The sequence below is a fragment of the Motacilla alba genome, chromosome 21 (genome assembly GCF_015832195.1).
Source record: "Motacilla alba alba isolate MOTALB_02 chromosome 21, Motacilla_alba_V1.0_pri, whole genome shotgun sequence".
Taxonomy (NCBI): domain Eukaryota; kingdom Metazoa; phylum Chordata; class Aves; order Passeriformes; family Motacillidae; genus Motacilla; species Motacilla alba.
The window spans coordinates 1,676,980-1,689,126 of record NC_052036.1 but is presented as its reverse complement, the minus strand read 5'-3'; the positions used below and the strand labels follow the sequence as shown (position 1 = coordinate 1,689,126).

Genomic DNA, 12,147 nt, shown 5'->3' with positions numbered 1-12,147 from the left:
GCCCCTTTTGGATGCATTATTAACCCCGATCCCATGGATCTTGTCAGAATCCTGTCCCAAACTTTGGGATTTTGGCAGATTTCTCTCTTTTTGATGCATTATTTATCCCGATCCCATGGATCCTGTCCCAAACTTTGGGATTTTGGCAGATTTGCCCCTTTTTGATGCATTATTAACCCCGATCCCATGGATCCTGTCCCAAACTTTGGGATTTTGGCAGATTTCTCCCTTTTGGATGCATTACTAACCCCGATCCCATGGATCCTGTCAGAATCCTGCCCCAAACTTTGGGATTTTGGCAGATTTCTCTCTTTTTGATGTTTTATTAAAGTATCTCCACCCTGATCCCATGGATCCTGTCCCAAACTTTGGGATTTTGGCAGATTTGCCCCTTTTTGATGCATTATTTATCCCGATCCCATGGATCCTGTCCCAAACTTTGGGATTTTGGCAGATTTCTCCCTTTTGGATGCATTACTAACCCCGATCCCATGGATCCTGTCAGAATCCTGCCCCAAACTTTGGGATTTTGGCAGATTTCTCTCTTTTTGATGTTTTATTAAAGTATCTCCACCCTGATCCCATGGATCCTGTCCCAAACTTTGGGATTTTGGCAGATTTGCCCCTTTTTGATGCATTATTTATCCCGATCCCATGGATCCTGTCCCAAACTTTGGGATTTTGGCAGATTTCTCCCTTTTGGATGCATTATTAACCCCGATCCCATGGATCCTGTCCCAAACTTTGGGATTTTGGCAGATTTCTCTCTTTTTGATGCATTATTTATCCCGATCCCATGGATCCTGTCCCAGACTTTGGGATTTTGGCAGATTTCTCCCTTTTGGATGCATTATTAACCCCGATCCCATGGATCCTGACGTTCTGAGCCTCTTTCCTCCCCCCAGGACTTCTCCTACGACGACTCCAAGGTGGAATTCAACGTGGATGCCCCCAACGGGGTGGTGATGGAGGGTTACCTGTTCAAGAGGGCCAGCAACGCCTTCAAGACGTGGAACAGGTGAGGAAGAATTCCAGAGAATGATCCCAATTCTTGGAAATCATTCCAGGCCTTGGGGCCGAGGCTCTGCACGCTTCCCTGCCAGCATCACCGCGAGGATTTGGGGCTGGGGAGTTAAAAATGACCCATTAAAATCATTTTTAAAATCTTTAAAATCATTAAAATCGGGTTGGTTGGTGAGTTTTTTGGAGGTTTAGTGCTTTTCACAATGGAGGGAGCATCAGCCTCTTCCTGCTTTTCCTGGCCTCGGAATGACATCGGCCTCAACAGCTCCAATTTTTCCCTGCCCTCAAATCCCAGGTTTTTTCCCAAAATATTCCCCAGCCCAGTCCCAGGTGGGCAGCTCCATCCCTGTCTTCATTCCCATTTTTCCCTTTTTTTCCCTTTTTTTCCTCAATTTTTCCCATTTTCTCCCCTTTTTTCCTCTTTTTTTCCCCTGTTTTCTCCCCTTTTCCCCCATTTTTTCTCCTTTTTTCCCTCCTTTTTTCCCATTTCTGCCCAGCTTTTTTCCTCCTTTTTTTCCTCCTTTATTTCCTCTTTTTTTCCCTCCCTTTTTTCCCATTTTCCCCTTTTTTCTCCCATTTCTGCCCAGCTTTTCCCCTCCTTTTTTCCTCCTTTCCCCCTCCTTTTTCCTCCTTTTTTCCCATTTCTGCCCAGTTTTTTTCCTCCTTTTTTCTTCCATTTTCCCTCTTTTTCCCCCTCCTTTTTTCCCCATTTCTGCCCAGCTTTTTCCCTCCTTTTTTTCCTCTTTTTTCCTCCTTTTTTCCTCCTTTTTTTCCCATTTCTGCCCAGCTTTTTTCCCTCCTTTTTTCCTCCTTTTTTCCCATTTTTTCCATTTCTGCCCACCTTTTTTCCTCCTTTTTTTCCTCCTTTTTCCTCCTTTTTTCCTCATTTTTTCCTCATTTTTTCCCCATTTTTTCCCTTTTTTCCCCATTTCTGCCCAGCTTTTTCCTCCTTTTTCTTCCTCATTCTCCCTCCTTTTTCTCATTTTTCCTCATTTTTTCCCATTTCTGCCCAGCTTTTTTCCTCCTTTTTTCCCCTCCTTTTTCCTCATTTTTTCCCCATTTTTTCCCCTTTTTTCCCCATTTCTGCCCAGCTTTTCCCCCCTCCTGGCCGTCCGCTTCCAGCTGGATCCCGGGAGCCTGAGGGACAAGGCACGGCACCAAATCCCCTGAACTCCCTTCCCTGCCCCCTCAGCACCTGGAAAAGCTCCAAAGAGCAGCAATTCTCCCCCAAAACCTTCAGAAAACCTCTGACTCCAAACCTTTTTGAGAAGGAAACACCCCAACCTTCTGGGTGTTTTTTTTATTAATTTATTCTTTATTAATCTTCATTGATTTTTATTAATTTATTCTTTATTAATTTCCATTGATTTCTATTAATTTATTCTTTATTAATCTTCATTGATTTTTTATTAATTTGTTCTTTATTAATCTTCATTGATTTTATTAATTTATTCTTTATTAATCTCCATTGATTTTTTATTAATTTATTCTTTATTAATCTCCATTGATTTTTTATTAATTTATTCTTTATTAATCTTCATTGATTTTTATTAATTTATTCTTTATTAACCTTCATTGATTTTTTATTAATTTATTCTTTATTAATCTCCATTGATTTTTATTAATTTATTCTTTATTAATCTCCATTGACTTTTTATTAATTTATTCTTTATTAATCTTCATTGATTTTTTATTTATTTTTATTCTTTTTTCTTTTTATTTTATTCTTTTTTCCATGCAAATAAAGGCAATTTCTGTGCATAAACACGCAACTGAATCGCTTAATTAGTAATGTATTTAATTTATTAGTTTTATTGAATTAATTTATTTCCAAGCCTGATGGAGATTGGGGTTTTTAACGGGGCAGTGCTGATGTCTGTCCGTGTGTCTGTCCCCCTCAGGAGGTGGTTCTCCATCCAGAACAGCCAGCTGGTCTACCAGAAGAAGCTGAAGGTCAGTGAGGGTTAATTAATTCATTAGCTCATTAACGAACTGCTTGGCTGGGGGGGGATTTGGATCAGAGGGGCAGCAAGGCCAGGAGTGTGCTCCAGGGCTGGGAAAAAGGCAGCAAAGATTGAGTAAATAATTATTTATTAAGTAATTATTTATTAAATATTTCTTTATTAAATACTTATTTATTATTAATTAATTATTAAACAATAATTTATTAACTGATTGTTCGTTACATATTTACCTATTAAATAATTATTTATTAAGTAATTCTTTATGAAATTCTTTACGAAATTCTTTACGAAATTCTTTATTAAATACTTATTTATTATTTATTTATTAAATAATTACTTATTAAGTGATTACTTGTTACATATTTATTCAATAATTATTTATTGAGTAGTTATTTATTAATTCGATATTAAATAATATTTTTAATTATTTCTTTATAGGAGGGTTTGGGGAGGAGTTTGGGGGTTTGGGATGGAGTTTGGGGGATTGGGGAGAGGTTTTGGGGGTTTGGGGAGGAGTTTGGGGGATTGGGATGGAGTTTAGGGGATTGGGGAGGAGTTTTGGGGTTTGGGGAGGAGTTTTGGGGGTTTAGGATGGAGTTTGGGGGATTTGGGGAACTTGGGGAGGAGTTTTGGGGGGTCTGGGGAGGCATTTGGGGGGCTTGGGGAGGAGTTTGAGGGGTTTGGGATGGGGTTTGGGGAGGAGCTGGGAGGGTTTGGGAAGAATTTTGGAGGTTTTGGGTTGGAGGGACTTTGGAGGATTTGGGGCAGGAGGGAGTTTGAAGGGTTTGGGAAGAATTCTGCAGGGTTTGAGGCAGCGGGGGCTTTGGAGATTTTGGGTAGGAATTTGCCGGGTTTGAGGCTGGAGGCGCTTTGGAGAATTTGGGAAAGATTTTGGAGGGTCTGGGCAGGAATTTGCCGGGTTTGAGGCAGCAGGGCTTTGAAGGATTTGGGAAAGATTTTGGAGGGTCTGGGCAGGAGTTTCCCGGTTGTGCCCCAGCCCCAGGGAGCCCCCCAAGCCCCCCCAAGCCCCTCCAGGCCCCGCTGTGTCCCCCAGGACGTGCTGACCGTGGTGGTGGAGGACCTGAGGCTCTGCACGGTCAAGCCCTGCGAGGACATCGAGAGGAGGTTCTGCTTCGAGGTCGTCTCCCCCACCAAGTGAGTTTGGGGCTCCCCAGGGCTCCCTGGGTTGGGCTGGGAGCCCCTCTGGCTGTCCAACCTTGTGGGGTGAATTTTGGCTGGAAGCTTTGGAGTGGGAACACCCCAACTTGTGGGGTTCATTTTTACCTGGAAGCTTTGGAGAGGGAACACCCCAACCTTGTGGGGTAAATTTTTACCTGGAAGCTTTGGAGAGGGAACACCCCAACCTTGTGGGGTAAATTTTTACCTGGAAAGTTTGGAGAATGGGAACACCCCAACCTTGTGGGGTTCATTTTTACCTGCAAGATTTGGAGCGGGAACAACCCCAACCTTGTGGAGTTAATTTTTATCTGGAAGCTTTGGGGTGGAAGCACCCCAACCTTGTGGGGTTAATTTTGTCTGGAAAGTTTGGAGTAGGAACATCTTTGGCTGCCCAGCCATGTGGGGTGAATTTTTACCTGGAAGGTTTGGAGTGGGCTCAACCTTGTGGGGTGAATTTTTACCTGTTAAGTTTGGAGTGGGAACAACCCCAACCTTCTGGGGTGAATTTTACCTGGAAGTTTTGGAGTGGGAACACCCCAATCTTATAGGATTCCTTTTTACCTGGAAGGTTTGGAGAGGGAACACCCTAACCTTATGGGGTACATTTTTGCCTGGAAGCTTCGGAGTGGGAACACCCCAACCTTGTGGGGTGAATTTTTGCCTGGAAGCTTTGGGGTGGAAACACCCCAACTTGTGGTGTTAAGTTTTACCCAGAAGCTTTGGAGAGGGAACAGTCCAACCTTGTGGGGTTCATTTTTACGTGGAAGCTTCGGAGTGGGAACCCCCCCAAGCTCATAGGGTTAAGTTTTACCCAGAAGCTTTAGAGTGGGAGCACCCCAAACTTGTGGTGTAAATTTTGACCTGGAAGCTTCGGAGTGGGAACCCCTCCCAAGGTTATGGGGTAAATTTTTGCCCCGTTGCAATTCCCATGCTGAGGGTGAAGAGGAACAGCCTCCTCCCAAACCCTGGGGGTGTTTTCGGCTCTCCCCACCCCGTTGCCACCCCGTTCCCTGCCGCTGCAGGAGCTGCATGCTGCAGGCTGACTCGGAGAAGCTGCGGCAGGCCTGGATCCAGGCTGTGCAAGCCAGCATCGCCTCCGCCTACCGCGAGAGCCCCGACTGCTACTACATCGAGGTGAGGCCCTGGAAAAGCCCAACCCTGCTCCGGGTGCCTTGGGAGCCATGGAAAAGCCCAACCCTGCTCCGGGTTCCTTGGGAGCCATGGAAAAGCCCAACCCTGCTCCAGGTTCCTTGGGAGCCATGGAAAAGCCCAACCATGCTCCTGGTGCCTTGGGAGCCATGGAAAAGCCCAACCCTGCTCCTGGTGCCTTGGGAGCCATGGAAAAGCCCAACCCTGCTCCGGGTGCCTTGGGAGCCATGGAAAAGCCCAACCCTGCTCCGGGTGCCTTGGGAGCCATGGAAAAGCCCAACCCTGCTCCGGGTGCCTTGGGAGCCATGGAAAAGCCCAACCCTGCTCCGGGTTCCTTGGGAGCCATGGAAAAGCCCAACCCCTGCTCCGGGTTCCTTGGGAGCCATGGAAAAGCCCAACCCTGCTCTGGGTTCCTTGGGAGCCATGGAAAAGCCCAACCCTGCTCCTGGTGCCTTGGGAGCCATGGAAAAGCCCAACCCTGCTCCGGGTTCCTTGGGAGCCATGGAAAAGCCCAACCCCTGCTCCGGGTTCCTTGGGAGCCATGGAAAAGCCCAACCCTGCTCCTGGTGCCCTGGGAGCCATGGAAAAGCCCAACCCTGCTCCTGGTGCCTTGGGAGCCATGGAAAAGCCCAACCCCTGTTCCTGGTTCCTTGGGAGCCATGGAAAAGCCCAACCCTGCTCTGGGTGCCTTGGGAGCCATGGAAAAGCCCAACCCCTGCTCCTGGTTCCTTGGGAGCCATGGAAAAGCCCAACCCTGCTCCGGGTGCCTTGGCAAGGCTGCCCTGGAAGGAGCTAAAGAATGAAGCAGGGATTTGTGAAAAGGATCGAATAGAAAACAATATACTGACAAAGAGGTCATTTTTATATCATTTAGATATAATTTTAATAGGATTTATTTATATGGTTAGAAATTTGATATCATTTAATGAAATGGTTTATGAAAAGTTCCTCCTCCATGGATCCACCTTGGGCAGCACAAGAGCCCAGCCAGGGCTGCACCCAAGAGGAACCAAAACGGCCCCAAAAAATGGATGATTGGTCACAAAATTAGAAGTTCTGCTCCGTTTGCATCTTGGAGTGAATTGTCCCAGTCCAGCTCCAGCCCGTGCAGTCCCACCCTGCTTGTTTGTCTCTGTGCAGCCCACGGTGTTTGTGCTCCTGGGCTGAGCTTTGGATCATTTGTCCTTGGTGCCCAGCTGGAGCAGGAATTGTTTTGTGTCCCTGCTCTGTGCAGAGAGCTCAGCATCCCCTCGTATGAAGCTCAGAGCCACTTTAGAGCCGCTCCAAGGCATCAAACCCAGCCGAGTTTGCCCTCCTCTCGGTGTGCTGGAGGTGTTCATCTCCTGAGTTTTTGGAGGTGCTCATCTCCTGAGTTTTTGGAGGTGTTCATCTCCTGATTTTTGGAGGTGTTCATCTCCTGATTTTTGGAAGTGTCCTTCTCCTGATTTATTGCTGTTCCCTGCAGAGGCTGGACAGAACAGCCTCCCCCTCCACCAGCAGCATCGACTCGGCCACGGATTCGCGGGAGCGCGGCGGGAAGGGGGAAACGATCCTGCAGAGGGTGCAGAGCATCCCTGGGAACGAGCAGTGCTGCGACTGTGGGCAGCCAGACCCGCGCTGGGCCAGCATCAACCTGGGCATCCTGCTGTGCATCGAGTGCTCCGGGATCCACAGGTGCTGCTGGGCTCAGGCGTGCGGGGAAATCCTGGGAAATGGCTGGGGTGGAGGGCAGGATGCCAGGGGAAACGGGCAGGGATGGAGGGCAGGATCCCAGGGGGAAATCCTGGGAAATGGCTGGGGTGGAGGGCAGGATCCCAGGGGAAATGGGCAAGGATGGAGGGCAGGATGCCAGGGGGAAATCCAGGGATGGGAGGGCAGGATGCCAGGGGGAAATCCTGGGAAAATGGGCAGGGATGGAAGGCAGGATCCCAGGGGAAAATCCTGGGAAATGGGCAGAGGTGGAGGGCAGGATGCCAGGGGAAAATGGGCAGAGGTGGAGGGCAGGATCCCAGGGCAAAATCCTGGGAAATGGGCAGGGAGGGAGGGCAGGATCCCAGAGGAAAATGGGCAGGGATGGAGGGCAGGATCCCAGGGGAAAATGGGCAGGGATGGAGGGCAGGATGCCAGGGGAAAATCCTGGGAAATGGGCAGGGAGGGAGGGCAGGATCCCAGGGAAAAATCCTGGGGAAAATGGTTAGGGATGGATTAAAAGATTCCCAGGGAAAACAGCCAGGAATGGAGCGCAGGATCCCAGGAGAAGTGGTGGAACTGGAACTGCAGTGTTTGATCCAGCAGATCCAGCAGGAATTGTCCCCGTGTGTTTTATTTGCACAACACCCCCTGGTTCAGCTCCATCTGCACAGAGAGATAATGAAGAGCTGGCGTAACCTCGTTAGGGAAATTGTGGGCTTGTGGAATTGCAATAATTTCTGGATTTTCTCCCTCTTGGCTGAACAGGAGCCTGGGTGTTCACTGCTCCAAGGTCCGATCCCTCACGCTGGATTCCTGGGAGCCAGAGCTGCTGAAAGTGAGTGCTGGATTTTCCTGAGGGAGAAATGCTGGGAATCCAGGGATTCCCTGGGAAAGGGGGAATTCCTCCCCTGAGCCTTTAATTCCCTCCCTGAATTTCACTTCCAGCTGATGTGTGAGCTGGGCAACAGCACCATGAACCAGATTTACGAGGCGCAGTGTGAGGAGCTGGGGCTGAAGAAACCAACAGCAGGGAGCTCCAGGTGAGCCCAAAATCCGTGGGAAAGCAGGTTCAGGGACCCCCACAGCAACCCCAAATCCATGGAGAACCGGTTCAGGGGGCTCCAAATTCCCCTGGTCATCCCATCCCATCCCATCCCATCCCATCCCATCCCATCCCATCCCATCCCATCCCATCCCATCCCATCCCATCCCATCCCATCCCATCCCATCCCACCCACCTGAGCTGGTCTCCCGTGGGGGTCAGTGGGGCCTTGGAATGGGGCTGGGAACCTGGAATTGCAGGATTTACCAGGAATTGCAGGATTTACCCCCAATTCGAGACCTCCCAAAAACCTGAAGCGCCTGGGGCTCATTCCACTCTCAGCCCCCCCTGCACCTTTTGGTTGTGCTTTGAAACAGGAGAATTTTTAAGTTGGAGAAACAGGAATTTTAGGCCTCACGTGGATAAAACACCCCAGAGCAGCAGCTCCATCCCCTCATGGCTGCTTTGGGCAAACCCAGTTCCCACAGAGGGCTTCAAATGCCTCATTTTAGAGGGTGAGAAATACAAATTTTAGGCTTCAGGTGGACAAACAGCCCCAGAGCAGCAGCTCCATTTTCTCATGGCTGCTTTGGGCAAACCCAGTTCCTTCTGGAAAGGCAGGTCCAGAGACCCCAAAATGCCTCATTTTAAGTTTGAGAAACAGGAATTTTAGGCCTCAGGTGGACAAAATGCCCCAGAGGAACAGCTCCATTTTCTCATGGCGGCTTTGGGCAAACCCAGTTCCCACAGAGGGTTACAAATGCCTCATTTTAGAGGGTGAGAATTAGGAATTTTAGGCCTCAGGTGGACAAACCCCCCAGAGCAGCAGCTCCATTTTCTCGTGGCGGCTTTTGGCAAAGCCAGTTCCTTCTGGAAAGGCAGGTCCAGAGACCTCAAAATCCCTCATTTTAAGTCTGAGAAACAGGAATTTTAGGCCTCAGGTGGACAAAACGCCCCAGAGGAACAGCTCCATCGCCTCATGGCTGCTTTGGGCAAACCCAGTTCCCACAGAGGGCTTCAAATGCCTCATTTTAAATCTGAGAAATATAAATTTTAGGCCTCAGGTGGACAAAACAGCTTTGGCCAAAGGCCCTGAATTGCCATTTGTGCACTGCCCTCCCTCAGGCAGGACAAGGAGGCCTGGATCAAGGTGAAGTACGTGGAGAAGAAGTTCCTGAAGAAGCTGCTGAGCTTCAAACGCCAAACTCATTTTTGAGTTTGAGAAACGGGAATTTTAGGCCTCAGGTGGACAAAATGCCCCAGAGCAGCAGCTCCATCCCCTCACGGCTGCTTTGGGCAAACCCAGTTCCCACAGAGGGTTACAAATGCCTCATTTTAGAGGGTGAGAAGTATAAGTTTTAGGCCTCAGGTGGACAAAACGCCCCAGAGGAACAGCTCCATCACCTCATGGCTGCTTTGGGCAAACCCAGTTCCCACAGAGGGCTTCAAATCCCTCATTTTAAGTCTGAGAAACAGGAATTTTAGGCCTCAGGTGGACAAACCCCCCAGAGCAGCAGCTCCATCCCCTCATGGCTGCTTTGGGCCAACCCAGTTCCTTCTGGAAAGGCAGGTCCAGAGACCCCAAAATGCCTCATTTTAAGTTTGAGAACTAGAAATTTTAGGCCTCGGGTGGACAAAAGAGCTTTGGCCAAAGGCGCTGAATTGCTCTTTGTGCGCTGCCCTCCCTCAGGCAGGACAAGGAGGCCTGGATCAAGGTGAAGTACGTGGAGAAGAAGTTCCTGAAGAAGCTGCTGAGCTTCAAACGCCAAACTCATTTTTGAGTTTGAGAAACGGGAATTTTAGGCCTCAGGTGGACAAACCCCCCAGAGCAGCAGCTCCATCCCCTCACGGCTGCTTTGGGCAAACCCAGTTCCCACAGAGGGTTACAAATGCCTCATTTTAGAGGGTGAGAAGTATAAGTTTTAGGCTTCAGGTGGACAAACAGCCCCAGAGCAGCAGCTCCATTTTCTCGTGGCGGCTTTTGGCAAAGCCAGTTCCTTCTGGAAAGGCAGGTCCAGAGACCTCAAAATGCCTCATTTTAAGTCTGAGAAACAGGAATTTTAGGCCTCAGGTGGACAAAACGCCCCAGAGGAACAGCTCCATCCCCTCACGGCTGCTTTGGGCAAACTCAGTTCCCACAGAGGGCTTCAAATCCCTCATTTTAAGTCTGAGAAACGGGAATTTTAGGCCTCAGGTGGACAAACCCCCCAGAGGAGCAGCTCCATCCCCTCATGGCTGCTTTGGGCCAACCCAGTTCCTTCTGGAAAGGCAGGTCCAGAGACCCCAAAATGCCTCATTTTAAGTTTGAGAACTAGAAATTTTAGGCCTCGGGTGGACAAAAGAGCTTTGGCCAAAGGCGCTGAATTGCTCTTTGTGCGCTGCCCTCCCTCAGGCAGGACAAGGAGGCCTGGATCAAGGTGAAGTACGTGGAGAAGAAGTTCCTGAAGAAGCTGCCGGGCGGGGAGGCGCTGGCCGAGGGCGAGCGCAAGCCGCGCCGCTGGTGCGTCAAGAAGTGCCAGAGGCACAACAGCGGCTCGCGGGCGCCCGCGGCGCGCAGGAAATACCGGCAGGACGTGGCGGGCGGCGCCTGCCCCGCCATGCTGGCCTCAGGTGGGTGCGCCATGCGGGGAACTGCAGACCGGCCATGGGGGATAGGGGGAATGGAGGGCTGAGGGGAAATGAGGGGAAGTGAGGCCTGGATATCTCTAATTTTTAGAGATATAATTTATAGATATAATTTATATATAATTAGATTAGATATAGATATATAGGGGTAGATATATAGATATATATATATATAGATATATATAATTTATATATAATTAGATTAGATATAATCTAATTAGATTAGATATAATTTATCTAATTTCTAGATATATCTATAATCTCTAATATTTATATATACATACATATATATTAAAAATATGTATATATAGATACATATATATGTATATACATACATATACACACAAAAAAATATATACACATATATATACACATATACACATATATATACACGTGTATATGTATATACATATATATATCTATATATACATACATATATGTATATACATATATGTTTATACACATATATATACACATACATACACATACATATGTATACATATATATTCATATTTGAAAAAATATATATTCACAGAAATTTGTGCCATTTTGGGTTCTTGGGAGGGTTTTGCCTGCTCTGGGATGACTTTGGTCAGAAATTTGTGCCATTTTGGGTTCTTGGGAAGGTTCTGGCTGTCCTGGGATGACTTTGGTCAGAAATTTGTGCCATTTTGTGTTCTTGGGAGGGTTCTGGCCACTCTGGGATGACTTTGGTCAGAAATTTCTGATATTTTGGTTTCTTTGAAAGGTTCTGGCTGTTCTGGGATGACTTTGGTCAGAAATTTGTTCCATTTTGGGTTCTTAGGAAGGTTCTGGCTGCTCTGGGATGACTTTGGTCAGAAATTTCTGATATTTTGGTTGTTCTGGCTGTTTCCAGTGCTTTGGGATGACTTTGATCAGAAATTTGTGCCATTTTGGGATCTTGGGAGGGTTCTGCTGCTCTGGGATGACTTTGGTCAGAAATTTGTGCCATTTTGGGATCTTAGGAAAGTTCTGGCTGCTCTGGGATTACTTTGGTCAGAAATTTGTGCCATTTTGGGTTCTTGGGAAGGTTCTGCCTGCTCTGGGATGACTCTGGCCACAGATTTGTTCCATTTGGGGCCGTGTGACCGCAGCCATGGCTCCGGGTGTGCAGCCCCAGCTGGGCAATCCTCTCCTTTGCTGGCCACTAATTCTGAATTTCCCGTGGGAAGCAGCAGCCACCCTGGAGAGGAAATTCCGCCGGGATTCTCTGTTCTGCCCCGACGAGCTGGACTCCCTCTTCTCCTACTTCGACACCGGCGCCGGCTCCGGCCCTCGCAGTAAGTGCTTTAAAATAAATTTAAATCAATTTTTATTTTTAATAGATTTTGGTTTTACCTCTGCAAGAGAGGCTGTGCCTAGGAAGGGCTCTGGCTGCTCAGAGGTGGCTTTGGTTAAAAAGCTGTGAGATTTGGGGTTCTTGGGAAGGTTCTGGCCGCTCTGGGAGGACAT

General features: G+C 48.1%; 1 protein-coding gene across 4 annotated transcripts in view; it reads left to right on the top strand.

Annotated features, from left to right (window-relative positions):
- ACAP3 (ArfGAP with coiled-coil, ankyrin repeat and PH domains 3) overlaps window positions 1-12,147 on the top strand; it is a 60,621-nt gene that overhangs the window by 40,683 nt on the left and 7,791 nt on the right. For all 4 annotated transcript variants that reach the window (XM_038159850.1, XM_038159849.1, XM_038159848.1 and 1 more), the window contains exons 11-19: window positions 906-1,018; window positions 2,925-2,976; window positions 4,042-4,142; window positions 5,189-5,300; window positions 6,781-6,989; window positions 7,773-7,842; window positions 7,953-8,047; window positions 10,442-10,659; window positions 11,871-11,975. In XM_038159850.1, the coding sequence (XP_038015778.1) occupies window positions 906-1,018; window positions 2,925-2,976; window positions 4,042-4,142; window positions 5,189-5,300; window positions 6,781-6,989; window positions 7,773-7,842; window positions 7,953-8,047; window positions 10,442-10,659; window positions 11,871-11,975 (1,075 nt within the window). The remainder of the gene's footprint in view (window positions 1-905; window positions 1,019-2,924; window positions 2,977-4,041; window positions 4,143-5,188; window positions 5,301-6,780; window positions 6,990-7,772; window positions 7,843-7,952; window positions 8,048-10,441; window positions 10,660-11,870; window positions 11,976-12,147) is intronic.